Source organism: Cyanistes caeruleus, chromosome Z, assembly GCF_971803275.1.
Source record: "Cyanistes caeruleus chromosome Z, bCyaCae1.hap1.1, whole genome shotgun sequence".
NCBI lineage: Eukaryota > Metazoa > Chordata > Aves > Passeriformes > Paridae > Cyanistes > Cyanistes caeruleus.
Window position 1 is genome coordinate 35,404,548 of NC_141732.1, and position 26,416 is coordinate 35,430,963.

General features: G+C 36.8%; 1 protein-coding gene across 9 annotated transcripts in view; it reads right to left on the reverse strand.

Moving 5' to 3' along the window:
- Window positions 1-906: 906 nt before the first annotated feature.
- PCGF3 (polycomb group ring finger 3) overlaps window positions 907-26,416 on the reverse strand; it is a 55,493-nt gene continuing 29,983 nt past the window's right edge. For 7 of the 9 annotated variants that reach the window (XM_086866758.1, XM_086866759.1, XM_023944967.2 and 4 more), the window contains 8 exons: window positions 21,792-21,909; window positions 17,055-17,151; window positions 13,325-13,380; window positions 12,094-12,204; window positions 11,474-11,562; window positions 9,718-9,855; window positions 7,644-7,724; window positions 907-6,211 (listed from right to left, as the gene is read on the reverse strand). In XM_086866758.1, the coding sequence (XP_086722884.1) occupies window positions 6,164-6,211; window positions 7,644-7,724; window positions 9,718-9,855; window positions 11,474-11,562; window positions 12,094-12,204; window positions 13,325-13,380; window positions 17,055-17,151; window positions 21,792-21,900 (729 nt within the window). In that variant the 5' untranslated portion in view covers window positions 21,901-21,909 and the 3' untranslated portion in view covers window positions 907-6,163. Of the gene's footprint in view, window positions 6,212-7,643; window positions 7,725-9,717; window positions 9,856-11,473; window positions 11,563-12,093; window positions 12,205-13,324; window positions 13,381-17,054; window positions 17,152-21,791; window positions 21,940-24,615; window positions 24,674-26,416 lie in introns of those variants that run through there. The other 2 variants (XM_023944968.2, XM_023944965.2) reach the window with 2 other exon arrangements.

Below are 26,416 nucleotides of genomic sequence, written 5' to 3' on the forward strand. Positions count from 1 at the left end.
TAAAATTTTTTTCATATTGTATTACCTCTGGGGGAAAAAAATGTAGTTAGCTCCTACTGGCTGAGTTAGCTCCTACTGGCTGCAGGGCAGGTTTATGCTTTCGGGGCTAGCAAACACATGCGTTAGCACAATTTCTTTTTGTGATGCTTGGGAATTTCAGTCCAAGAGGAAAAGTTTCTACTCTTTATTAGAATAATACCATGTTCAGGAAAGGAGGGAGCCAGGCCCATCACTGGTTACTTCACAGATAGATGGAAGCAACTAGTAGTAAAAAGTTCAGCTAAGTATTAGAACCACTTATAATAAAGGCATGGAAGACTTATAAAATGTAACTTGCTGAATTAGTGCTAATTTTCATTCTCTTTTAAGTAACCATACACAAGCAAAGGGACTTCTCTGCAGACAGTTTGTCATACTGATACTTAAATGAAGCTAGTAGGTGGCAAAGCCCTAATTTCCTCAGGACAATAATGCATGGGTAGTATCAGCGCAACTAAGAAATATGTGTATGAATAAAACTGCCTTCAAAGCAGCCCAGAGTAGCTGACAGTTCCCAACAGGCCAAGTGCATAAACAAAGGAACACATACAGGTCAGGTAAGTAAGTGCCTTTTTATCCAGGTACATAAAGACACCGGGATAATGCTGTTTTCCCTCTGGGTGACTGAAGCCATTTAATCCGGCAGTTTTAATCTGCCTATCTGGCAGTTACTTGACGCACAATTGTCACAGACATACTGCCAGTAGAGTAATACTTTTTGTGTTTTGAGCAAAAGGCAGATTTTATGACAATGCAATGCCACACCACCTCTGTTTCAGTCACACTGCATTTATTCAGTGCTACGATGACTGCTAGTTCCTTATTTACCCGGGAAAGAATGGGACAAAAACTTCCAGCCTCACAGCATTTCAGTTAGTTTCTCTGCTTTTATTAACAAGCATATAATATTCATTGGCAAAACACTGGATACAAGCTTCACTATCATAAAATCGAACATTAAGCATTAATCCCCAAAAGGCTTATTCAGACAAAACTAGCCACCAGTAGTACAGAAATTACACAGCAACACAAAGCATAAAAAATTGTAAACTTTTAAATGAAGCTAAGCCAAAAATATGGTTTTACACTCTGACAGTTCCAGAATCTTTATTATGCCATATATGAGGATAAAAGGCTTAGTGGTTGCACTGGCTAATTGTCCCTTAACTGCAAAATGATCCTGTTTGCAGAAGGAAAGAACAAACTTTCCTTTTGTCCAGATAAGTCACTTGAATTAAAGATTCCATCAAACCAATACTTTCAGTTTCAAACAGAAATAACAAAAATAGTGGAATATCAGTATTCAAAACTCAGGAGTTCTTCCTTCAGCCATACCTCTGTTTGAATGGATGATCCCACTGGTTTCTGTGGAACCATCCAGGTTATTAGTAAAGTTACCAATGTAAATATTCATAGAATTGGACATTTAGTTCCCACCCTACCACCAGGACATTGTACAGGTCTTCGTGGCTTCAAAAGATTTCCAAAAACTCTAAGCAGGATAAAATATGGAGCAAACAGTAAAGTCATACCTTTAATTTGTATATAAATAAACAGGTAAAACATTACCTGTTGACTTGCCACAAGACCCACGTTCCTAGGTAATTTCTGTCCTGACTGCAAGTTAGTGCAGAGATTGAAGATGATTCCATGCTCTTTAATCTTGTTCTCTGCAGCTTTTTCTTCAAAAATAGATCTCAAGACCCAAGTAACATCTAATTATATCTTATGTAGGGAGACTTGTGTGTGGAACTATTTCTTTCCCTGTTACCAACTTTAGGCAGACTAACTGAAGTTGCATTAACGTTTTCAGTGAAACATACAAACTGAAGTGATTACCTGAGGAAAAGCAGAAACTTTGTTTTTCTGTTCAGTAAAGCCTTCTGTACAAAACATGTACCTAAGATTCATCTCACTGATGTACAGACTGGTTGGCTTTTTCCTATTATATTTATCTCAATGTAATATGCAGAATGCTGTAAAATAGCAAGTTATATTTATCATCTAGTAGAAAAAAAAAAAATCTGTAAATCCCCTAGGACTGTGTTGTTATAAAGACAATAAGAGCCAGATAAGCTTTCAAAGGCTAGTAGCCTATTGGAAAAAATAGCACCATCATAGTTGTAGTCTGATATTTTTTATGGTCCCATATCTCCTGAGTGACAGTGTTGTGCATACTATTGCACAACCAGTAGAAAAAAATATTCCCAGGTGTGATGGTACACAAATATACCAGACCTAACAATGGCACAAAACATTTTCAGATAGGCTGCAAGTCTTGTCGATTGCTTCCACAATTCACATTAAGGTTTCTTGCAAGATCGTTTATTTTAAAATATTGCTGACAGATAGTTCTTGTACTTACAGATATTTTAAATCCCCCATTTCACTCTTAAAATAAAAAATGGAACAAAGCATAAAACACACACACCACCCCCAAATAACAGCCCCAAATAAAACTCCATTTAAACAAGTGAGAAAAGCCATCTACATTCCTTTTAAATGTATGGTAAGTAGATGCTACATTTACAATTTAAACATAAGCCTAAAAAATGCATGTTTCAAACCTATTGCACAAAAGCATAAGTAATGCTCTTTATCCGTACAAAACAAAATCATACAGATGAAAGCTACTTAAACTCAATGTAAAAGGAAGAAGCTTGTAAAAACATCTTAAAATTTCATTCTATGTGCCCGTAAATAAAGCTGAACCATTGAAACCAAAAATACTTGGATGGTAAAATAAGACAGAAGGCTTAAAATAGAATAAATAATTTTATAAAGTTAAAATTTAAACCCCCAAATCTTATTTAAATTCAATATTATATATTCTATCTGAATTCTTTATTTTTAATGAAAGTATACTTAATGAGACTCTAAGCCCAGGTGATTCATCAGTCTCATTGCTGCTGAGGATAATGCAACAAGATACTTCCTTACTGCAACTATTTACCAGCGTAAGAAATTGTAAAAACTACTTCACAGTAATGGCATCTTCACAAAAGCCAAAATAAACTACCATGATCTCACCAGGACTAAGTAATATCTATGGCCGAGTCCAAATTTTAGTTCAACTTTGAACAGTATCAGGGTAACTTTACCCAATATAATCTTGATATAAATTCTTTTAAGTGTCACAGAAATTAAACAAGGCTCTGACCCAAAGAAAACCTTGCTCTACACTGTAGTCTTTTAGTGAGACTAACATATGGTACAGACACAGTCACACCACTCCCGAGGGCAAATTTATAGTGAAGATGTTATCACATGTGATTCATTAAAACAACTGAGTAACTTTGGGTTTCTTTGTTGGTTTGGGGGTTTTTTGTTTGGTTTTCTTTGTTGTTGTTGGTTTTTTTCACTGGTGCGGTTTTATCAGATTAAACACATTGCAAAAGCAGTTACACACAATTATAAGCAAAAACCCCAGCTATAGGTATTAATACTGGCTTGAATTTATGTATCCATATAAACAGTTTTCTATATACTGATAGCACCATAACAAATTCAAGTGATTCTAAAGATGGTTATAAACTTTTAAGTTTTGTATTGTAAGTTGTTACAGCAAGAGATAGATTTGAAAGGCTTCTGAATTTGTGTGTTCATAATTAATTTCTCAGTTGCTCAAGTACACAAGGAAATAATGAAATCCCAATGTACTTTAACAGCACTGCGTCAATGCCTAGTCATACAAAAGTTTTCTGCTGTACACACACTTGAGGTAGACATCTCATTTATATGTGTCTATGTATATATATTTTTGTGTGTGTGTGTATATATATATTCTGATTAAGGTGGTTAATCAGAATGCTGTCTGGCAGCTTTAGTTTTATGTCTACACCAGGTACAGCCACTGTGTGTATACTCTGGGTACACAGAGTGGGGACTCTTTACAGTCCTGTCCATATTCTCAGTGCCTCAGTGACAAAGCCAGCCCCTTCTTTACTAGAACAGTAACAACCATGTAACAAACAGTTCCAGAGAGGCCCAGTATGTCAGCTTGTGTACACATCCGTATCACCTGCATTCACTGCTTTCATGGAAAGTTTTAAAAATGGTAGACACATGATCTCATCTGTTCTTTTCTGCCAGATCAAGTAATTAGAAAGACAGAAAAAAAGCTGAAAATACACAAACAGCAAGACAAAATCAGAGCCAAATTTGACTCAATGAATCACAGACATGCACACACACAATGCCACACAAGAACCAGATGTGGATTTTTGTGTAACCTAAACATTCAAATGCAGCTATCTTAGACTTTCACCCGGCAAGGACAGCAGCATGTTCTGGCTTTAGTGTGGCTCTCCTTTCCATCTCCACAATTCAGGAGGCTCCCTTTCATTCTCTGCTCACGTAATTTTTTTTTATTTCCTTCCCACTCACATCTGTGACTGTAATCAAAAATAAGGAGCCCTGTTGTCAGAGGTAAGCACAAGCAGCAGCAGAGCTGGGAAAGGAGAACTGAAGATTCCAGAGAGAGAAATTAAGGGAAATGTGCTGAGGAATGTAGCGCTTTGAAAACTCAAGAGGAAGAATATTTAAAATGCTTAGATAATCTCTTGCAGTATCAGCTTCTGGTTATCAAGTAACACTTTCTAGCAGAAGAAGCAAAGGAGCAAGCAAGAGGAAGCAGGGCTTCTTATCCAAAGACAATTTATCAAACAATAACAGGGTTTAATAATAGGAATAGCAACTAGCATTTTCAGCTGACAGGAAAACGCAAAACCAAAAATTAAGTTAACTATTTCCATCTGGCAGCAATAGGGCATACACTGTTTTCAGTGACTTCACACCTGTGCCAGACAAATGTTCTTACAATCGTACTATGGACGATACATAGCGGATATAGCTTGCAGAAATCACTTTCAACTACTGTTTTTTTCAAAGCCAATTATTTCAAAAAGCCTTACAAAAAGTGCAGTGAGCCCTGCTAAGTGCCATTGAGGGTGCTTTCTATAACATACATAGTTATATGTGTATATAGATGTATGTACCCATACATACATGAATGTGTACTACCTTGCATCCATTAGGGCTGATGCAAGCAAAATTACTAGTTAAGGCCAAAAGGTGCTAAAATAATCTTGTCTTGACTCCCCATTTCTCCCTACCCCATGTAAGCTAGGAATTCCAGTAAGGAAAATGCTATGGTTTCATAAGAAAACAGCTAAAGAAATTTAAAGCTGCCCGTAATATCTGAAGAAGTTTTAATCAGTGAAATGAAAAATCTGCAATACTCTCAAAGTTGCCAAGAGCCACTGTTTCAACAGCTAGTGATAGCAAATTCTCTCCAAATTAAAAACTGATTTCTGCAAGCCACAAATACATAAGAAATGCTTATTTTTTAAGAAATTCACAAATCTAGCACTTGTGAGTATTTGTCATTACATGGTGCAATTTATACCATAGCAAAATATATATCACGGCACATTAAAATCAACTGAAATTATTTCTATTAGTCTTACCAAATTAACACGTATACAGAAGTATCAAAACTTTATTAAAACACAAGGTGAGGGAAAGCAATAACTGGGCAAAAAATGACAAATTTATTGGTTTCCCAGAATTTCTTAAGTTTTCAATGCAGCATAATAAATTATCACCAGTCACTGTATTATCAGGTATGTTCAATGCTCTACAGAATAACTTGAATAAAGCCAATGCAATCAGGCATACTATATAAGACAATAACACTTTGCAAAAATATAGTTTTTAAAGATTTAGAATGCGAGAAGTAACTAAATGCAACTTGGTGTCAAAAGCAACATATTTATATCACCCCACAACACTCTAATTTTTTTTCTGTGTGTAACTGTAAGAGACAAATCAGGCTGAGCTACATGGAACTGTGAAGTGTTTTCAGTATCTGTAAACTTAATGCTGGTAGTGTCTTGTTGAATTGAAACTTCTTTCTTCCATACAAAAAAAGTATAAATATTGTCTGCCCAGAAGTCTAGGTAAAACATACCTAGGTGAAATATTCAGGACAGTCCACTATGAAAGCCCTCCAGTCTTCCAAAATTATTCAGCTGGTTTGTGTCATGTGATTAGTGATGCACTAAGAAGGTGCCAGATGATAGTCTCTGCAAAAAGCTCTGTCCAGAAGGACAATAAAGTTCCCTTACAGCAAGTCCATTTTGGGTCTATAGTGTAGCAGTAGAGGTGCTTTCTGTAAAAGAGAAATACCATTAAGTTAAGAAACAAATCCAGAATTAATCTGTTCAGTAGGAAAAACTTCTGTGTCATAAACCATAGCTTCAATTAAAGATGAGAGCAGCTATCTGACTTATGAAAAATTCACCAAGACAAAGACAATGGGCAACTTCATCTGTGGGGCTCAAACAAGTGATAAAGAATCCCTTCCCCTTTATTTCAGGAACAGATTTGTTTATCTTGGGAAACTCCCTGAAGCAATGGACGTGTCTAGAAAGCAGCATTAGAGTATCTGGTACTTCACATGTAATAGCTCTCACTTGATTCCTCTTCTGTGAAAGCATCCATTGATTTTTTTATTTTTTTTTTATGAATAGGCAAACTTCTAAAAACCACAACATCCTGCACCATCGAGTTTTGTATCTCATGAAAACACTTGCTTCAGCTTGTTTGTTCTGGACCTTCCATGTCTCCGTTTCATTTTACATCCACCACATCTTTCACTTGGGAAGACAGTTTACAGTTCTGCTTTCCACATCTCAATTACACAGATCTCTCACAGGTGAAGAGTAGACTATGTACAGATGCATATTAATTTGATGCCCCTGTTTGGTTCTCCCTGCTACACCACAAAGCCCTACTATTTGCATTGTATCTTTTTATCTATACCTACATTCAACTTCAGGTGTTAATCACCGGTCAATCAGAACTGTGAAGACTTCATCCAAGACTTTATCATCCATCTGTCACTAACCTAAATAATGCCAATGCTGTCACTGCACTCTTAATTAACTACTCAAATCCATTTCCATGTCATTCAGAAACACTGTATGAAACAGATTCCAGCAAGATTCCACTTGTGACATTTGCATTTTTAACACTGATCATTGACTTTATCTCGTGACTCTTACACAGGTCAATTTTTTTTTAACTCCAAGACAGAAAAATGCTTCTCTACTCACATGTGGACTGCTTCTAGGTATGCATCCAAAGCCCCCAAGTGATTTCACCTCAGTGTACACTCACTGTATGCTCAGAATGTGTTGCTTTTGCACTACAATTATGAACTTCTTGTTCCAATAACTCCATGTATACACATACTGACTCTGTTCAGTGTTGACTTCCCTCCTAAGTGTTTGGTTTTGCTATTCATCCTTACTGTCTGAAGGGGCTAAAAATAATACTTTTTGTAGCTGCTACTTCCTCTGCCAGACTTTATAACAATTTGACAGCTAATGCAGTCTTTTCTCTTTTCTCTTGCAATGAATACTTCTCCTTTCCCTCATTTACTGGAAACAACTAAATACTTGGTGTCTAAGGATGTTGTAGTAGATATTTATAAAAGTAGCTTGTATGAAAGTATACTGCAGTATAGTTCCAAATTATTGCTATTTTATAAACATTTTATTTGACCACTTCATGATTTACATTGCACCACTGTGTCATACCTTAAATCTCCATCTAGTAACAACTACAAACTTGAGCGTGTGGTCCTTGCCAAGAATCTCTTCATTGCATAATATGTCCAGCTGACAAAATAAAGGTAACAGTTAATTCATTGGGACCCAATGGACCAAACAACATATTTCACATAATACTACACATTTGACAAGACTTCTTTTTCCCTGAAGATACTGGAACTGGTAATCCTGCAGCTGTCCTGCAGACAAAAAACATACCAGGAAAGAAAAGATAGTATCTTTTCTCAACTCTCAACACAGAGTACTGAAAGACAATGTCAATGCCTGCCTAGGAAACACATTATGATCTGGACTTAACTGCTTGATTTATCTTCCTGAAGAGTACTAATGGCCTTTCCTGAAAGCTTTATGTGCTTTTAAAAAGGCTGCATACATGAACAAGGAGAAAAAAAATCTCAAAGAGACCTGTTATTTAGCATACTATGATTTATTTTTTTTTTTTAACTAACACCAGTCAGCTGGCATTGTTAAAAGGATAGACTTTTTTTAAAACTGTCTGCCATATACTCATATGCTATATTTATGGGGTTTTTACAGATGGTGAATAAACATCTTTTGTTTTTTACCCCAGTTTTAAAAAAAAAATCTTGATATTAGAAACAGTAAGGATCTCAACAAAAAAAACAAAAGGATCGTATGACTACTCACCTACAATAACTGAACATGAACTAAAACCAGGGAACATGTATAAAAACAGTTAGTTCCAGCAAGGTGGCTTATATCACAATGCTTTACCCCACAGCCCAGAAAGATCTGAATATGCATACAAGTCTACTTACATGGCAATATTTCAAACCTGGAATAGTCTGTATCAAGCAACCAAGTGACCACAAACTCAAATTCTCCTTCTATGTTACTTGGTACTGGTACAATTACACAGCCATTTATGTCCTTTTTAAGAAGGCAGAAAGGGATAAAGGAATAAACAGTACTCCTGAAAAGTCTTTCTTTCAGTAGAAACCAAGTAGATCTTTAAGTCACAGATTGGCACAGTACACTGGAGGGCTTACACATGTATATACCAAAAGAATACATTAAAAAAAAGCCTTCTGAACAATCCTTCTAGCTATGCAGCTGCTGGGGTAAAGCTGGGAGTCAGCCACCTCTGAGCCAGATGGGGACAGGACAGGATAAATGGTTTTGTTTCAGGAAGACTGGCAGAGTTTGGGGATGCACTTGAATCATAAGACAGAAAGAATGTCAGTTTGAAGTGTACAGAAGCTGTGACGGAAAAGTAGTAAGAGATGCAAATTGGCTGTTGACAAGTTTGAGCAGAAAGGTATTGACACACTGGACTGGAAGCAGATGATCTGATTTGGATGAAATGTCTTAATGAAATTCAGTGAATCAGGGTCACAATATGGAACAGAAAGATGTCAAGTTAAGAGTCAGCTGAGATGTCCAAAAACTGTGACCAAGATCCACCCAAGTGATAAACAGGGGCTGCATTCATAGTTTCCCATTGTTATTTTTGAATCTGATCTAGGAGAAGTGCAAAGTATTGCCTTTCCTTCTGTACCTTTCAACTTAAACTATTCCCATGATTCCTTGTAAAGACAGGGAAAAGCAGGCATCTGGTAACACTCCGGCTGTGGTAGGCAGCACCTTCAGACTGAGCTCCACTAAGAGCTCAGAAAAGAACAAAGTATTTGTGGTGCTTTCTCTTCAGCCAGGCTTCAGTGTTGTTCAAGTGTTGGCTTCTGCCTGGCCCCTGTAGATTGCAAACTTCCTGAAACACTGGGGATAAACTCAGCTACAACTGATCAAACAAATCATCTTGCCGGAGTCCATTTCAACATATGTCGAAGCATATAACCAAGCCTTTTAGCTCAACTATTTATAAATGCACATGAAAAGATGCACTGCAAACTAAGAGGAAAGTCCTAAGAAAGGACAAGAAAATGGCTATATAACATATAATTCAATAAGCAGTGTATGCTTCTGTTTTCTGAAAATAAAATACATCCTTTTGCAAAGGAACAAACACATCCCTTTAAAGTTTTTATATCTGTAAACTTATTTTAAAAAATTAAAATAGTACCTCATTAAAAGAAGAAAGGTTGAGTTTTTTGGCAATGAACTTCTTTAGATGCAAGACTGTTGCTTGTGCAGAGCAACGAATCCATTTTCGTTTCAGTCCACGCAGTTTGCTGCTATTGCACTCCAAGCAGATGCTTACCTTCAGGAAAAGGCAAACAATCAAGAGCTGGCTGCAACCATTTTCTGCAGTCCCCCTTATGTATTCCGCGTGCAGTTTTTATTGATCCAATAAAGTGAAGTACAGTACTAGTATTCTTTAAACTGAAACACCTATTAAGAAAATCACATTTTCCAAGATCTCAAAAGTTGAGTGGTAAGTAATAAGACAAAAATGTTCAAGTAGTAATTTTTGGTGTCAGAAGGCTGCTTTAGTCCAAATTCCATAGGCTGTTAATAGCTTACGAAAACTGTATGTTAAAAGCTAGAGCAAGAAAAAAGTAAGAAGAACTACTTCCAATTCTTAATGATTGCTTCTAACAATTTCTTACTGTTAATGCAACTGCTAATCGAGTTTAATTCTAACATGTTTTAAAAGAATGAATACAAATGATATGACTATTTTTTCAAATTCTCACTTCTTTTCCCATCCAGCTACAGTCTAAGCTTTGTGATGATATGCTTGTATTGCACTAGGAGGGTCTAGTAACAAGTACAATCCCTTTGAAAGTTCCCTCACATGGAAACTGAAAAGAAAATTAACCCAAGCCAAAGTTACTCTGGACACACATAACCAGAAAACATAAAAGGCATGGCTTGTTTATCCCAAAAGGAGTTATCACCTTTCAAGCAAGGTTGTGTTCAAAACATAACATTGGGCTTCCCTGCTTTTCTGATATAGGGCTAACTCTGACTTAGTATTAAAGGCTGAAAACAAAATATGTAGTAAATTACTGAGAGTGCTGTTAGGGAAGCTTCCCTGTCTGACCATCCAGGAAGCACTCTGGCAGTCACATTCACACCACCTGAGCTGGGAATGAAGCCCCTTCACAGCTATACTCCTCACACTGTCAGACCAGGATTTCAGCTCAACCCCAGGTTTCCCATAGCAGATTCTCAGACATCCATGTCCTTCAAACAGCTTAATTGTGGTGCAATAACTAAATAACAACAGCTCCAGCTGGTGCCTCTGAGAAGGGACCCTGAACAAAGGAACCCCTGAGCTTTCATACCCTCACAGCTTCAGTGTCTGGGGTGGGGGGTGGTCTCAGCTCCTTCTGTGTCTCAGTGTCCAGTCCTTGATGGTGCCACAGGTCCCTGTGCCCCTTCCTGTGCCAATGGTTACCAGCACATGGCCTCTTGCCTTGGGCTCCCAGCCAGAGCTCAGCCTGCAGCTCTCACTGCAATTGCACCCTGAGCTACCTGCACTGAATGTGTTAACAGTGCCAGAGGTTTAATTCGTAATTATCAATATACATTCAGCTCAATGTATCATGGTAACAATGGGGTACACTCCTGTAGATGGCAGAAAATTACACAGATTTGTTTTGACAGCAATCTTTGAAAACTCATAAACAGTAGGAACTATAAAGACATTTGCATGAAAATTTGAATGTATTCTCCCTTCGTGCCAAAACCCTGAAGTAAAACCTCATGCTTACAAAAAAACATTACCCAAACTGCATTGTATTTGTATCAGAGAGCAGAAAAAGTAGCTTGAAAGAAGCTTATTTTCTTCTCTGTTAGATTATCCAAGTTATCCTACCAAAGCACAACAGCTAAAACACAAGATAAAACTAGAGCGTGCCCTTTGAGCCCACCTGTTCATCACTTCGGTGGTAGTCATTATCTTCTTCCTGTTTTTCCTCCGAAGTTTCTTTATTAATATTTTCATCTGCTTTAGTTTCACCTTAGATAAAAAAACCCAGATATACAGGACACATACATATTATTTTTATATATAAACCCCAGATAAACTCAGCAGTCGTTTAGCTGTCAGTTGTTTAGTTGTATTAGCATTATAATGCTAATACAATTAAAACAGCACATTTCAGGACTAAAGTATAGAATAAGCTTTGCTATTCCCAAATTGTGTTTATCGGCTCAAGTAACACTGGCAGCCAACAGCCCATGACATGAAAGAGGAAAATACCTACGGAGTTCAGCTGCCAGCAGCCCAGAAGCTGGGTAATTTCACAGTCCCCATGTACGCACTACTATGGAGACCGATTTTGCCACAAGCAACATGCTAGTAACAGCTAAAACAGAATTCTGTGCACAAATAAGGGACAAGGCAACAATCTCATGCCGACTCAGTTCCTCACTGTTAGGAAAAAATTGTGACTGTAATATACCCACTGGGCACATACTTCCAACAGATCTGTTTATCAATTTACTAGCTGTCACCCACCAAAGATAGAATAAAAAAAGGACTATTTACCATTTCGATGAGAATCTAGGTGCTGTTTTGTAGAACATGTCTCCCCTTTGATGTCCCCTGGAACTTCCATGCCCAGTTTGTGATAAAACTCCCTTTGCTTTTTCATTTCCGCTGTTTAAAATTGCAAATATTAATCCCTGTAATAAAGTTCTAATGCAATATTTATGAAGTTATTCCAAATCCCTTCCCACTTAAGGATTGCCAACAAGTGGTGGTGGTGTCATTATTTACTGTCCTCTATCTCTCCTATCGCATCAAGTCATGCCTCATCTTATTTTTCAGAATTACAACAGCATAAAGCTATCTACTACTACTACTATACCATCACTGCTAAAATGAGATGGAATTTAAAATACGGCAGCTAATTTTGAATATCTCCCATTCTGAATACGGCCCTATTTCAGTCAAAACATTGGTTTTGATTTTTTATTTATACTTCTGATTTTCAATATCCTAGAAATAATTTTTGAAGTACCTACTTAATCACACCGATATTTGAAAATGCTCTGGTTAAAAAGCAGCTTAAAGAGATTAAAATACTCTATTTAAATGAAAGCTTTAACGTACATTAAGAGAAGAAAAATACTGAGAAAGTTTTATAAAGTATTTCTTTAGTTTATCAGATCTAATGTCAAATAGGATTATGAAAACACAAATTGGAAGCTCCCCGATAGGAAAGAACTCTCAAAATATTAACTAAAAGCAGTCTGCATTGCATTTCACCTCTGAGAATTCTAGAAAGTTTGAACAACAGGTACACAGTTTGACAAAAACAAATCAGTTATGGTACAGCAAGATTCAAAAGCTGAATAACTATTCTGCTTTATGTAATATTGCTTTTGGAAGAAACATCCCATGTTGCCTCTCACCACCCCCACACCCAGTTGCTGCTAATACAGGTATGAAATTAAATTAAAGTAATTGCTAAAAATCAGCTATTAATCCTCTATCCAGTCCCAAAACTTATAAAATACTATACTACATGATATACTCACTAACTTGAAGTTACAACTGAGAAGGGTATGGAGAAAAGAACAGAGGTTTTCTTGAAGTGTACTAGTTCATATAGTCTTGGTATTAATTACACAAGTGAAAGAGTCTAGTTTTCTACTGTGTATTTTTCTCAGTTGCCCTCTCCCATCCCCTTTTTCATCACTTGAAACTTTTGGTTTTTTTAATGTCAAAGAATTATCTGCAAACTGACCTTTAAAAAGGTCACACCACAACTCACCTTCTTGGAGGCCTGGCACAAGTTTGTAAACAATATCTTGCATTGTTCTGTCATGACTAGCAAGGAAAAAAAAAGAACAAAAACAAAATCAAAAGCTTAAGTTCACCATCTTGATTGAAAACATTTCTCTTTAAAAAGTTCCAGTACTAACCATATGCAAAAATCTTTAAATTTACCTAAGCAGAATTTTACTTCTCAATCAATATTCCTATCAAATCAGAAAGAACAGCAACAGAAAACAAATTATGAAAAAATTACAGGCTAAGACAGAAAGCAAATGAAAGTTTGAGAAAGACTAGGCTGTGGAGGAAATCACCCCACTGAATACATCCTGCTGCATCAAAACAATTATGTAACTAATAATCTAGAATTCTTTTCCAACTTTGAGATAAACTCTTTTTTATTACAAACAATCAACGATAGCTTGTTTCTCACCACTATAGACTAATTTCTCACATTTCTAGATTAGTTACCTTTACTACGATTCTTCTAAAATGCATAAGAACAGTTCACACAAAAAGACCATAAAAAAACCTAAATTTTACTTTGTTCTTAAAAGACAACATTTTAACTGTGAGAAGCATTATGTACCTAAGTAGCTTGTATAGGTAGTGTGGCTCAAATGAAAAAAAGGTAATAATCCCACCACAAGTAGAACAGCAGGGCCACTTAAGATTCTAAACTCAAATCCTCAGCTCACCCAGAAAAATCCTGTTCTAGTCTAAAATAAGTTACAGTGTCAAAAGAAATTAAATATTACATTAAATTCCATTTAAGAAATAATCTAAGAAGTAATTCAAATGTCTGCCTTGGCTACTGCAATGTCATTACCCCAAAGAATCTGCAGTATCAAGTCCTGAATCTGCAGTGGAGATCAGTAAGCAAGTACAGAAATGGCGAGAAACATTTACAAACAGTAATAACAATACTTTAAGTAGCACTACAAAAATATTCAAAATATCACTTATCCTAAATTCATGTCATTTTGACCAGTAGCAATCTCAGGCTTGGACTATGAAGTGTCACATATGGACTGCAAATACATTGCCACAAATATTTCAACAGAACTATGTAAGTAAGACATCATCATTACATCAGAGGTGGCAATCTGGGGGTTGGAACTAGATCATACAAATCATCTTTAAGGTCTTAAAAAAATTTAAGATTTTATGATGCCATTTAACAGTATTTAGAAATATAAACAAGGAGACACATTTGGTTTACCTATTTTCTAGACAGACTGAGATGAATAGGAGTTTAAATCTCCACTTTCAAATACCTTGTGGAACTCTGGACTGTCAATTATTTTTTAAGAAAGATAAGAGAATATATCCAAACATAGGCTGGACAAAGTTTGCTTCAATTTTGATGAGACAATATTTTACAACTAGTTGTAAAATCTAAGTGTCTAACTGACTTGAGTTGAAGTCTATTCAACAACAAAAGTCAAATAACAAATTGCCTTCCAGCTGCTCTCAATATCATGTTGTTTCCTGGCCCCTTTTTGCACAAAAAACCAAGACCAATATGTTGTTTTTGTTTACATGTCATTTACTCATTCTTGCCTATTTGCATCTACCTATCCCTTTAATTATACACTCATACAGGATATTATCAGTGTATTATATAAATGTGGGGACAGCATACTTAGTTTCAGGCTCCTGAATGAGGATGGGCTTGAGCAATATAAGCGTGTATGAAATACTGACAGTTTTCTGTAAAAGTGCAATCAAACTTATTTGCTATAACCATTGCTTCTGAAATTTTTATAGAAGTGAGAAAGGCATACTGAAAAATGCTGTGAACAATGCAAGTTCTTTATAATGGAAGACAAAACACTACTTGATATGCAACAGCTAATGCAGACACACCATCACAATGCATTTTCAGCAGGAGTTACTACACTGCAGTAAAATGAAAAGAAAGCACTCACGGAAAAGAAAGAATGTCTTTTCTGACAAGAAAAGGAGAAAAAAACCCAACAAAAACACTTAGTGAAAAGGCAATTATAGTATGTAAATGCAGATGGAAAATAAGGAGGTGACTGGCAACAGCCAACATGGCTTTCACTAAGACTAAACTGTGTCTGACAGATTTGGTGGTCTTCTATGATGAGGTTACAGAGACAGCAGATGAGGAAAGGCATCTGCCTTGGAATTGTGCAAAACATTAGATGCTGTCCTGCAACAACATCCTTGACCCTATTTGGAGAAACATGGATTTGACCAATGCAGCACTTGGTGGATAAGGAATTGGCTGGATGGTTGCACTCAAAAGAGCTGTGATGAATGGTTCAATAGCCAAGAGGTCTCTCAGGGGTCAGTACTGGAACCATTGCTGTTTAACATCTTTGTCAGTGACAGTGGGATGGAGAGCACCCTCAGCAAATTTGCCAGCAACACCAAGCTCTGTGGGGCAGTTGACACACTGGAAGGAAGGAATGCTTAGGAGGTGGGTCCATGTGAAGCTCAAAGTTCGACATGGCTAAGTACAAGGTCCTGCACCTGGGTTGGGGTAATCCCAAGTACAAATATAGGCTGGGCAGAGAAGTGATTGAGAGCAGCTCTGAGGATAAGGACTTGAGGGTATTAGAGAATGGGAGAATTAGCATGACCTGGCAATATGCACTTGCATATGCATATGCACAGAAAGCAAACTGCATCCTGGGCTGCATCAAAAGAAACCTGGCAGCAAATCAAAGCAAGTGATTTTGTCCTACTCTGCCTGCAAAAGACCCCACCTAGACCACTGCTTTCAGCTCTGGGGCCCTCAAATAAAAAAGATGTGGACCTGCTGGAGTAAGTCCAGAGGACAGGCATGAAAATGATCAGAGGGATAGACCTCCTCTCCTGTGAAAACAAGCTGAGAGAGTTGGGGCTGTAGAGTCTGGAAAACAAAGGTTGCAGGGAACCCTCAGAGCAGCCTTCCAGTACGTGCAGAGAACCCATAAGAAGGCTGGAAACAGACTTAATACATGAGCATGTAGTCATATGACAAGGAGGAGTAGTTTTAAACTAAAAGATAGCAGGTGTAGGTTAGATAATAGGTAGAAATTTTTCTCTGAGAGTGATGAGGCTGGAAGAGATTGCCCAGGGAAACTGTGCGTATCCCATCCCCGGAAATGTTCAGTCCAGGCTGCATAGAACTTTGAGAGATCTGATCCAGGTAAAAGGCATCCCTGCCCACAGCAGGGCAGCTGAAACTAGATCTCAAAAGATCCTTTCCAACCAAAACCATTTTATGATGATTCTATGACATTCTTATCTGCTCCTATGACCTAATCAGACCTTTGAAAGATTAACTGAACAATAAAGCTGAAAATTATTTTGTTCATTACTGTCAGAAGCTGAAAAGCATTGTTCATCTGAGACTAATGTTTGATGACTTTGTGAAAGTGTAACTCCTCTAAATATTTATATATATATATATTTATTTTTTTTTTACAACCCAAGTGTACAAAACTAGTAATTACTAAATCCTACTAAAAATCACACAGAAATTAAACATTTAAGTATTCATTTGTTTTTAAGTCTGGAACAAGCTGCCATGCTACAGCCTTGCAAATTCATAGCAGAAATTTCATCCTGTATCTCCTCCTCAATCTCCTTCAAACTTCTTTTTAAATGTTCAACATGCTGATGAGCAAGAATGAAAATTTTGGGAGAAGCTGTACTGTAACAAAGGGTATAAACCAGAATGAAGCTACTTGCATTTCTGCTTTTATACTTACCCAATATACTGTAATGGGTGGCTCTGATGTATAACAATCCGACAGGTTGGACAGGTGTTGTTTTCCTCCAAATATTTTACTAGGCAGCTTCTACAGACTAGTAACAAAGAGAGTCACAATTAAAAAGTTAATTTTTTTACATCGTATATGCATGATGACTAATTCATTAATCTTCTTGATACACGGAAGGGATGCAGTAGAATTAAAGCATCCATACCTATCGAAAACCTTCTTAACACAGCATACAACATATATACACATACAACAAATCTGAAATTTACTAGAATAAAAACTTCTAGCAGGTCAGCATTCAGTTTGCATAGATGACATTACAGGAACTACTTTCCATTAAGATACTAAACAAAACATATTTTCTTTAACCATTGCTGCACACAGAACAAATGTGTATGGTGGCAATAAAGCCAACACAAAAAAAAAGAAAAAAAAATCCAAAGCAGGAAAGTGGCTATCTGGGTGTTATTTTAATTCTAACCTTCACAGAGTATACTACAGCTCAGCTTCCACCAGAAGAAAAATTACATTGTCACAGACCCTCAGTATTAGTAAAATGTCCTAGTAGGAGTTGCTAAAGCAGTCTTTCACTATTAAGCTGAATATAAGCACATTTCTATATGCAAACACAATCACCGATCTCTTTCAGATTAAACTATTTATACACCACTCTCCTCTGTCCTGCCCCAAAATAGTACTCATAAAATACACCACTACATGATATAATCACTAACTTGAAGTTACAACTGAAAGGGGTATGGAGAAAAGAAAAGAGGTTTTCTTGAAGCGCACTCATTCATGTAGTCTTGGTATTAATGCACTTATCACACAAAATGAAAGGATTTCTGTAACTGTAGTGCCATCTACCTCTCAAACAAGAAGACAGTAAAATTACATAAACACTGGTTAATTAAAAAAATAAAGTAACAGTAAATGAGGCATTATAACTTTGCATTGTGCTTTGTATTTACACACCTAGGGTGACAGGACTGTTGGTAGCAGAGGTTAGACAAAGCCTCATAGCTTTGCACATTAAGTACACATCTCGCACAGTAGCTTGTTCCAGCAGAGTGCCAGAACAGTAGATCCACTTGCAAAAGTGAAGAAAAACTCCATTCCTACCAAGTCAATAAAAGCAGAATCCGACTGAGGAAGTAGGGACAAGTATCCTGGAAAGAGTACAAGGATGTTGCTAAGTTGTGTAAGGAGGGGTCAGAAAGGCCAAATCACAGCAGAACTTGACAATGGATATGAAGAATTGTAAGAGTTTCTGTAAGTACGTCAGAAAAAGGTGGTAAAAGAATGTGTACCCACCCCTAGATGAACATGACTGGCAAACCAGTAACAATGAACAAGAAGAAAGCTGAGGTATTCTATTTTTCTGCCTCAGTCTTCTCTAGCAATTTCTCTTCCCACAGCTCTCGCGCAGTTGAACTGCAAAAGAGACTGAACTGCAAAGGAGGCACTGGGGACGTAAAGTCCCTTCAACTATATGAAAAGATAAGACTCATGAACACCTGGGAACATGAATACACTTAAGTCTCTAGGATCTGATGAGATGTCTTGAAGATCCAGGGTCTTGAATTGGCTGATGTAGTTTCCAAGCCACTCACAGCAATACACCTGACAGTCAGGTAAAATCCCTGGTGACCAGAAAAAGGGAAACATTGCTTCCGCTTTTAGGAAGTGGTAGAGAGACCTGGAAATCACCAACCTGACTGCCTTCATTCTGTGTCTGGAAAGATCATGGAACAGATCTTCCTAGAAGCTGTGCTAAGGCACATGGAGGACAGGGAGGTGATTTCAGGCAGCCAGCACAGCTTCACCAAGAGCTCTGAGCAACCTGATGCAACAGAAGACGCCCCTGCCCATTGCAGTGGTAATGCATTAGGTGACTTTTTTAAGGTCCCTTCCAACCCAAAGCATCCTGTGGTCTATGGTATCTAAAACATCATTGTATGTCAGTACATCTTCCAGCCTGGACTAGGTAAGCACTAACTCCTCTTAAAATTAACTGGTCACAAATTGGCTAATGCTCTGGCAAGTTTCAGTCTCAGCATAGTATCCAAATAAATGCCACTAGATGGCTCATGAAGGGCAGTACAGCCACCTAGATTCTTTTCTTCTGGGGTCAGGTTTGGATTAATAAACTCTCCTGAAACTGGAAGTCTTTAGAGTAATGGATAGACAACATGGAAATCATTCTATGGTTTCAAACAATATTATTACCAGTATTTTATATTACCTTGGTTTTCCAGTATTTCTAATCTGTTTACCCAGATATGTGGGCACTGATGTGGACATGAACTGAGCTGTACATTTTCTTATTTCCTAAACACATCAGAGAAGTTTCATCAAAAACAGGAAGTGGCAAGGCTAATGCTCACTTTTTTATTTTAACAGTTTTACTTCTCTTGACTTTTTTCATTTCTGTATCTAGTTCAAGCCAACCTTTTATCATCCTGATGAATCCAGAAGATGAAACCTTCAATAACATGAGGTTTTCCCTTTCATAAAATAGAAAGATAGCTTTCACATGTAAACACTAACAAAACTGACATTACAAACACGAAGTTTAACAAGACCTGCATATATCATCTAGCCCAGTTTAATCAGGGAACAGATACCAAGTAAAAAACATACTTAAGACTTCACTACTAATGAAGTTTTTAGCAACTGACCTACAGGCCTAATTGTCACCAATAAGCTAAAACCACAGCAGGGAAACAAGTAAGAAAGAATTCCCCCTGAATTCAGTTTTACAAAAAACTTGCCCTGTTCCTCCTAAGGACTGGCCTTGGTCCTCCAAATTACTTCCACTAAAGGACTCAAGAACTTCATTTGCTACTGAAGAGACTTTGGCTGAAGATCAGGAAAATAGAGAAAAATTGCAAAGTTGAGAAAAATGTGTAGTTCTGAGTAAAGGAGAATTAAAGTTTCAAAGTGGTATAATTTAGAAGAGAAATCACCATCTCAACAGACAGGGTAATTTCATGATAGATTTTGCAAGACTGCTTTTCCAGGAACATACATTATTAGCATTATCTTATACAATACAAACAATGCCAACATGCATGTAAGATTTTTTTAAAAGACAGGACCCTGTGCCTCTTCTCACGAAACTAATTCTACAGAACACTGAGTGAAGCAATATTCATAAAATATAAACTGTCAAAATAAGGGAGAAACAACACAAAGAAAACCCCAGAAAAAGCAGCAGGAAAAGGTTCTAAGATACATTCCCTGACTTTTGCAGCAAGCACTGTACCACTGTGGATTAATCTATGTATATCCTCCATAAGCAAACATAAGGTATAGTGTGGATGATATCAGCTGAAGGGTATTTGTGAGGTTTTATTTTTAAAGAACAATGAAAAATGACCTCTCTCTAGCTCTCTGACAGCCATCTTAACTTGTTATGATACTCATTTTCTATACACTCTACTTACTAGCAGCAGTAAAGAAATTTGGGCAAAACTAAGTAGAAGTCCAACTCTGAAAACAATACTACAGAAATTGAGACATGAAGCAAGAAGGCTCTGGAGAGACCTTAAAGCAGTTTTCCTGAAGTTGAAGGACACCAACTGTCACTTCTTTACTGTGAGGGTAACTGGCACAGGTTGCCCAAAGAAGTTGTGGATGTCCCAACCCTGGAAGCATTCAAGGCCAGGTTTTATGGGGCTTTGAGCAACCTGATCCAGTAGATGCTGACCAGATGGGCCCATGGCTTGGGGTTTGGATATAGATTCTGGAACCATTCTGCGGTTCTTGGAATCATAGAACGAATCATTCTATAATCCTGCATTCTATAAGGATATCCAGAACAACACAAAGCGTGACAAGTACAACAAATTAATCAAGGCTGATAAACAGAGCTTTATATATTATAAACAAAGCTTTATTATATTATGGAATATAATAAAAAGCATAATCACTAACAAATTGTGAGCACTGCCTTTCCCCTTTGTCAGATATATAAGGTGAAGAAGTCTGCTGACACTTTCTGTTTTCTGATGAAGACACAGTCACCAAATAATTGCCTTTCAAGAAAATTTATGACTATGTCATTTAACTAATTAAACAACATACTAGCTTTTTCCAATGAACATAAATATTGTGGCAGAATAATTTTAAAACATGGGATGTGTTGCAAGGTTCTAAGTCATCCTTTGTTTACATGAAAGTAAAAAGTCACAAAGTAAATTAACAACAAACTACTTAATCACAATGTTTTGGAATACTAGCTTATTTCTAGGATACAATACAATGTAATTCTTCTTTATCAATAAACTACTCTGCTTTCTGCAGAAGAACAGGACAGAAACAGACATCTGAAAGGCTCCAGGTGGAGAACATAAGCTACATCAACTGTCATAGAAGAGAGAACTAGGTATTCCACATTCCTTTAGCATGAAGACAGACTGCATTCTTGAATATTTCCATTACCACTAATTGTACATGGCTTCAAGTTTATGCAGCACAGCTGGAAGGGAAGTAGTTCCCTTCATTTGCTTTGTTAAGAAAGCAATTCATCTGTTAAAGAAAAGCAATCTAGTAAAGCACATACTATTTTGGCTGATGAACAATAGGTATTTAAATTTCAACTGAAAACCACTACAACATGCTGCACATCAAGTTTAAAAAAAAAAAAAAAAAAAGAGAAAAACAAACTGGAACAAACAAAAACCAAGCCAGCAACTTTAACTTAATTATGCTTCTACTTACAAGTATGCAAGCATTCTGTTACAGTAGTAGCATCTATCAGGTATCCATTGCACAGACGACAGGTTATGTGGGCATTAATGTCCCAAAGCTTAATCTTCCTTGTTAGCATCTTTGGTGTCTGTGGAAGAGACATATCATAAAGTAACACAGTTGTAGTCATTTGGGAATAAATGGTTCTCTTGTGCTAGCCCGGCTCCAGAGTTCCGTACAACGTCCATGGATGTGCACGCACAGTGGTGGCACTAGCTTTTATGTCATTTCACAGAAGCTAAACAATGTAAACCCCACACTATTCTGCAAGTCAGTACTGCAAGAGCATAGAAAATGGCCTTTCCTGTATGCTACTAATAAGCTCCTTTACCAACCAATGGACTCACATCTAAGGTGAAACCCTACTATCCTGGTAACCTGAGTCATCATATTTGGTCTAGTAATGATGGAAAACTCACATAATACGAAGGGAGAAAATCCTCAAAGTAATTTCAGATTCAAAAATGTTTTGACAACTGAAAAGTCAAAGCAACTGTTAGGTTTAACCACACTTTTAAGCGCTTGTCTTGTGTCACTATGTTAAAGCATAATTTTGAATCTGTCTCTCAATAATGGGGCTAGAAAGTAAACGTTCTGAAAACCCTTTCATTTAAACACAAGTTAATTAAAGATTACATTACAGATTAAAATAATCCTATTGGCAGAGAAGCAGTATGTTGTGCTAAAACTTGAACTAGACATTTTTTCCTTTCTTTTGAGCATGGGATGACATAGCATATTTAAAAGGAAAAAAAATTAGAAATCAAAAATGAAAAAGCTCATTTAACTTTTCTTTGCAGCAACACCGTTTCCTTGGAGAGAAAACACCACACAAAGCCGTACCTTTACAAATATACTGCTACAAAATATTTTGGAAACTGTACTGTTACCAGAACTTGACCAGCATTTTAGTTAATTGACAGAGCAGGCTACACTTGCTTACAACCTACTACATTTGGTTCTCACACTGCAGAAATTACCAAATTACACTTCTTTCCTTTAAAGTGATTTTACTGTCCCTGGCTCATAAATACTGGTTTTCATCTAGCTTGGTTTGGAAAACATTACACATTACAGAATTTGAATGGCAACACATGTTCCCCAAGTTTCACAAATAGATACTGCAACAAGGTTGTCTGATCTTTAATTTTGTCATGGTTTTTTTTTTTTTCCTGTGTTCAGTGAAGTGGTACCAATAAAAAAGAACTATCAAACAGCAAACTTCCACACCCATCTGAATTATTCCAGTGCAGAGAAGTACCATATGTTCTACTATAAACTATGGAGAAACATATCCGACACCCACCCATTCAAATCTGCATTGTCCTACACAAAAAGGACTACAAAGACCTCCAGTTCTCATAGTTAAGAAGTAAACAATGGGGGAAAAAAATTCAAACTTACAGTATTGGAGTTTAGTTATAAATCTAGTGACCTCTGATTACAGAAGAATAAAGGAGCAGATTGGTTTTGCAGAGTGGACAAAAGAGGTGAGAACCTATACCCAGAAACTGAATTACTTTTCTAAACTCTATAATTATTTTTAACCCTCTGAAAACCAGCCACACATTAAATCCTTGCAAGTTAGTGCATGAGATCATCAGTTAGAAGCTACTGCAAGAGGTATGTACATTTCTGTGGTGCTGAGGAAGAGCTATTCAACATCACACTTCAAGAAGAGCTCAAGGGATGGCACCAAGACACCAGTTAAATACAAAGTGAGCATGCTAAAAAACACAATTCATGACAGACAAAAGTGAAATTAGGATACACAGATCCTAAAAAAGGTAGTATCAGTACAAGTCTAGTTACTTGTCTAGGCAGGAATTCAGATGAAGGTGTTCAGGATAACCACAGGCAGAATCCAAGCACAACTAAGGCAGAAGAGGCAAAGACTTAATAGTGAAATCTGAAGCAAAGAATTTGTTTATTTTCTGGAAAAAAAAATACAATTTTTCCTCAGAACAGTAGAGATAAACACTGCCACTAGAAGAAACATCAACAAACAAACAAAAAATTTCAGATGGAGTATAATATTACAAGAACAGTGATAGAACCACACAACAAAGGCAAAAATAATATAAAAAAATAGTAAAGCCCATTGTGCCAGAGGAAAAAAAAAACAAAAAAAGATGATAACAATAATAATACACACTTTTCCAATTTAATAGGAAAAAAAACTGTATACATTTTGGAACTGGACAAATGAGTATCTTCTAGAATATCAAAAGCAAGCCTATCAAATCAACCTTATGAAAATTTCATACACCTTTTAAGGAGGACAGAAAGTCTCTCTCATTAGATGTTTAAAGGACTGAAAGTAAGAACTACTGGAAGAAGTAACAGAAAGGTAACAGGTCTTTCCAGGGCAGTAGACACCTCAGTTTCAAATGGTAATAAAGCCCACAGTAGGAGATTTCTCCAGAAGGCCTGGAAGAAGCTGCTTTCTTCCAGCTATTGAAACAGGAAAAGGATCTCTTCTCTGCTCATGGAGTGATTCAGACATGGTTGCTTCAGCACACATGGGATCTCCAATAAACAATGCAACTTTTAAGGTCTGTAAGCAAACTATCAGTGTCAGAGTTTACTTAAGCCTGCTTTTTGTACAGTTGTGACCCATGTCCTCTAGGCTTGGGAAAAAGAAGAACTCAGAATGACTCTCTTGCCTTTCAAAGCAGTTAACATGTTACCACAAGAGAACTTATTAAAAAAAAAATAAAAAATTAAAAAGTCCAGACCACTTCTAATCTATTTAGAAAGGTAGAGAGAAGCTCTCAAAAAAATGGCATATTACCAAGATGTCAGTTCAGTCAGATAACATAAATACTCAGACTTTGCAGAAAACTTGAACTGCTTCCTAAAGGGAAATAGAAAAAAAAATTTAGCAGAACTAATGACACATATAAAGAAAAAATAGAGACACTAATGTTACAACCTCATATAAGAAATTAAATCCACTAATCATAGCAACTAATTAGAAACATAAAGTAATTCCACAATATGTAAATTCCACATTTATCACCTGCCTGCTCTGTATCACTTCAGTAATAACATAATTTCAGATTTCATCATCAAGTTGGGGGGTTTTTTTCTCATTATTACTGCATTTTTAGATAATATACAGTCATACTAGGAAATACAAAGCTAAGCTACTACACTACAATGCTTAAGAAGAAACTCTCCATGTGGCTAGGTGGCTAATACAGAATGTCTTTCATGTTCCTATCTGGAATACATTAGCTATCAGCTCAGAAGGGATACTAGGCTATTTGAACCACACATCTGCTTTTGGGAAGGCATCCCAAGATACCCATGTTTCTACAGCCTACTGCCAAACAAAAATCATATAAAGATAACCAAGTTGTTACCACCCCACCAAAAAAACCCACACCACACACTTATTGTAAGTAATCATATATAATCTGAAGTACACTGCTGCAGGAGAAAAATGTGCATTAGATCTGGAGATTAGAAGCAAGATGGAAGCACAAAATATTCACAAGATGTTAATACTGTATATAATAATTGATATGCCTAGTCCAAGTTCGATGTTATCTCAATCCCAGCTTGTTGTAAAGACTGCTACTTTAACATTAAGAGTACAGATTTTAATTAAAAATATATTTCTCAAATATTTAAGATTTATATCATTCTAATCACCCTGAAAATTTCAGTTTACTTGAGTTTATAAAACATGCAAATACTGAGTTTACCAAACCGCAGCAAATGAAGACCGAACTAGTTTTTTTCTAACTGCTGGCCTCCCATGAATGCAAGATGACCCTTCTCTTGACAAAGTCTGAGTTTTTTGAGAAAATCTCAATTTTGTCCTTCACAAGTCTCAGCATCTGTTTTTATTATTATTTAAGTAGACTTTCAAAGAGCTACTTTTAGTATATAAACATGTAGTAATGTAAAAGAAGCAAAGCATGTTTGCCAGATGCTGGATTCCTCCAAAGTATTCTGAATGAAGGGACATCCTTCTGCTTAGGCTACTGAGTGTTCTGCACATGCAATTAATCCATGCCAGCAATCTCATACAAAGTGGAACTAAACAGCAAAACCACACAACATCCAAAACATCAAAATTGACTAAGAATCACACAACCTACTTTTCTATTTTTCAGACAAATCCAGGTCTCCCTTAAACACCTTCCCTTTGAAAAAGGGGTATTTTTTTCAAATCTGAATTTCAGGTATCTCTTTCACAGAACACATCTTCCCATCTCTCAAACAGTTATATGCTGAATGGAAAGCTAAAAATTACTTCACATACCTCCAAAACAAGTAATCTAACCTTAAAAACAAAACCCACAGGAGTCTAAATACACCTTCCCAAGAAACTGTGCAGCTTAAAAACACAGACAGATATCTGGATAACACACTGAGCCACTTGGTCTGACCTCAGTTTACTCTGCTTTGAGCAGCTGGATTATACAGCATATCCTGAGTTGGAAGAGACCCATGGAATCATAAAGTCCAAATTCCTAAGAATCACATCATGTGCCTGAGAGTGTTGTCCAAACGCTTCTTGAGCTCTGTCAGGCTGGGTGCTGTGACCATTTCCCTGGGGAGCCTGTTCCAGTGCCCAACTA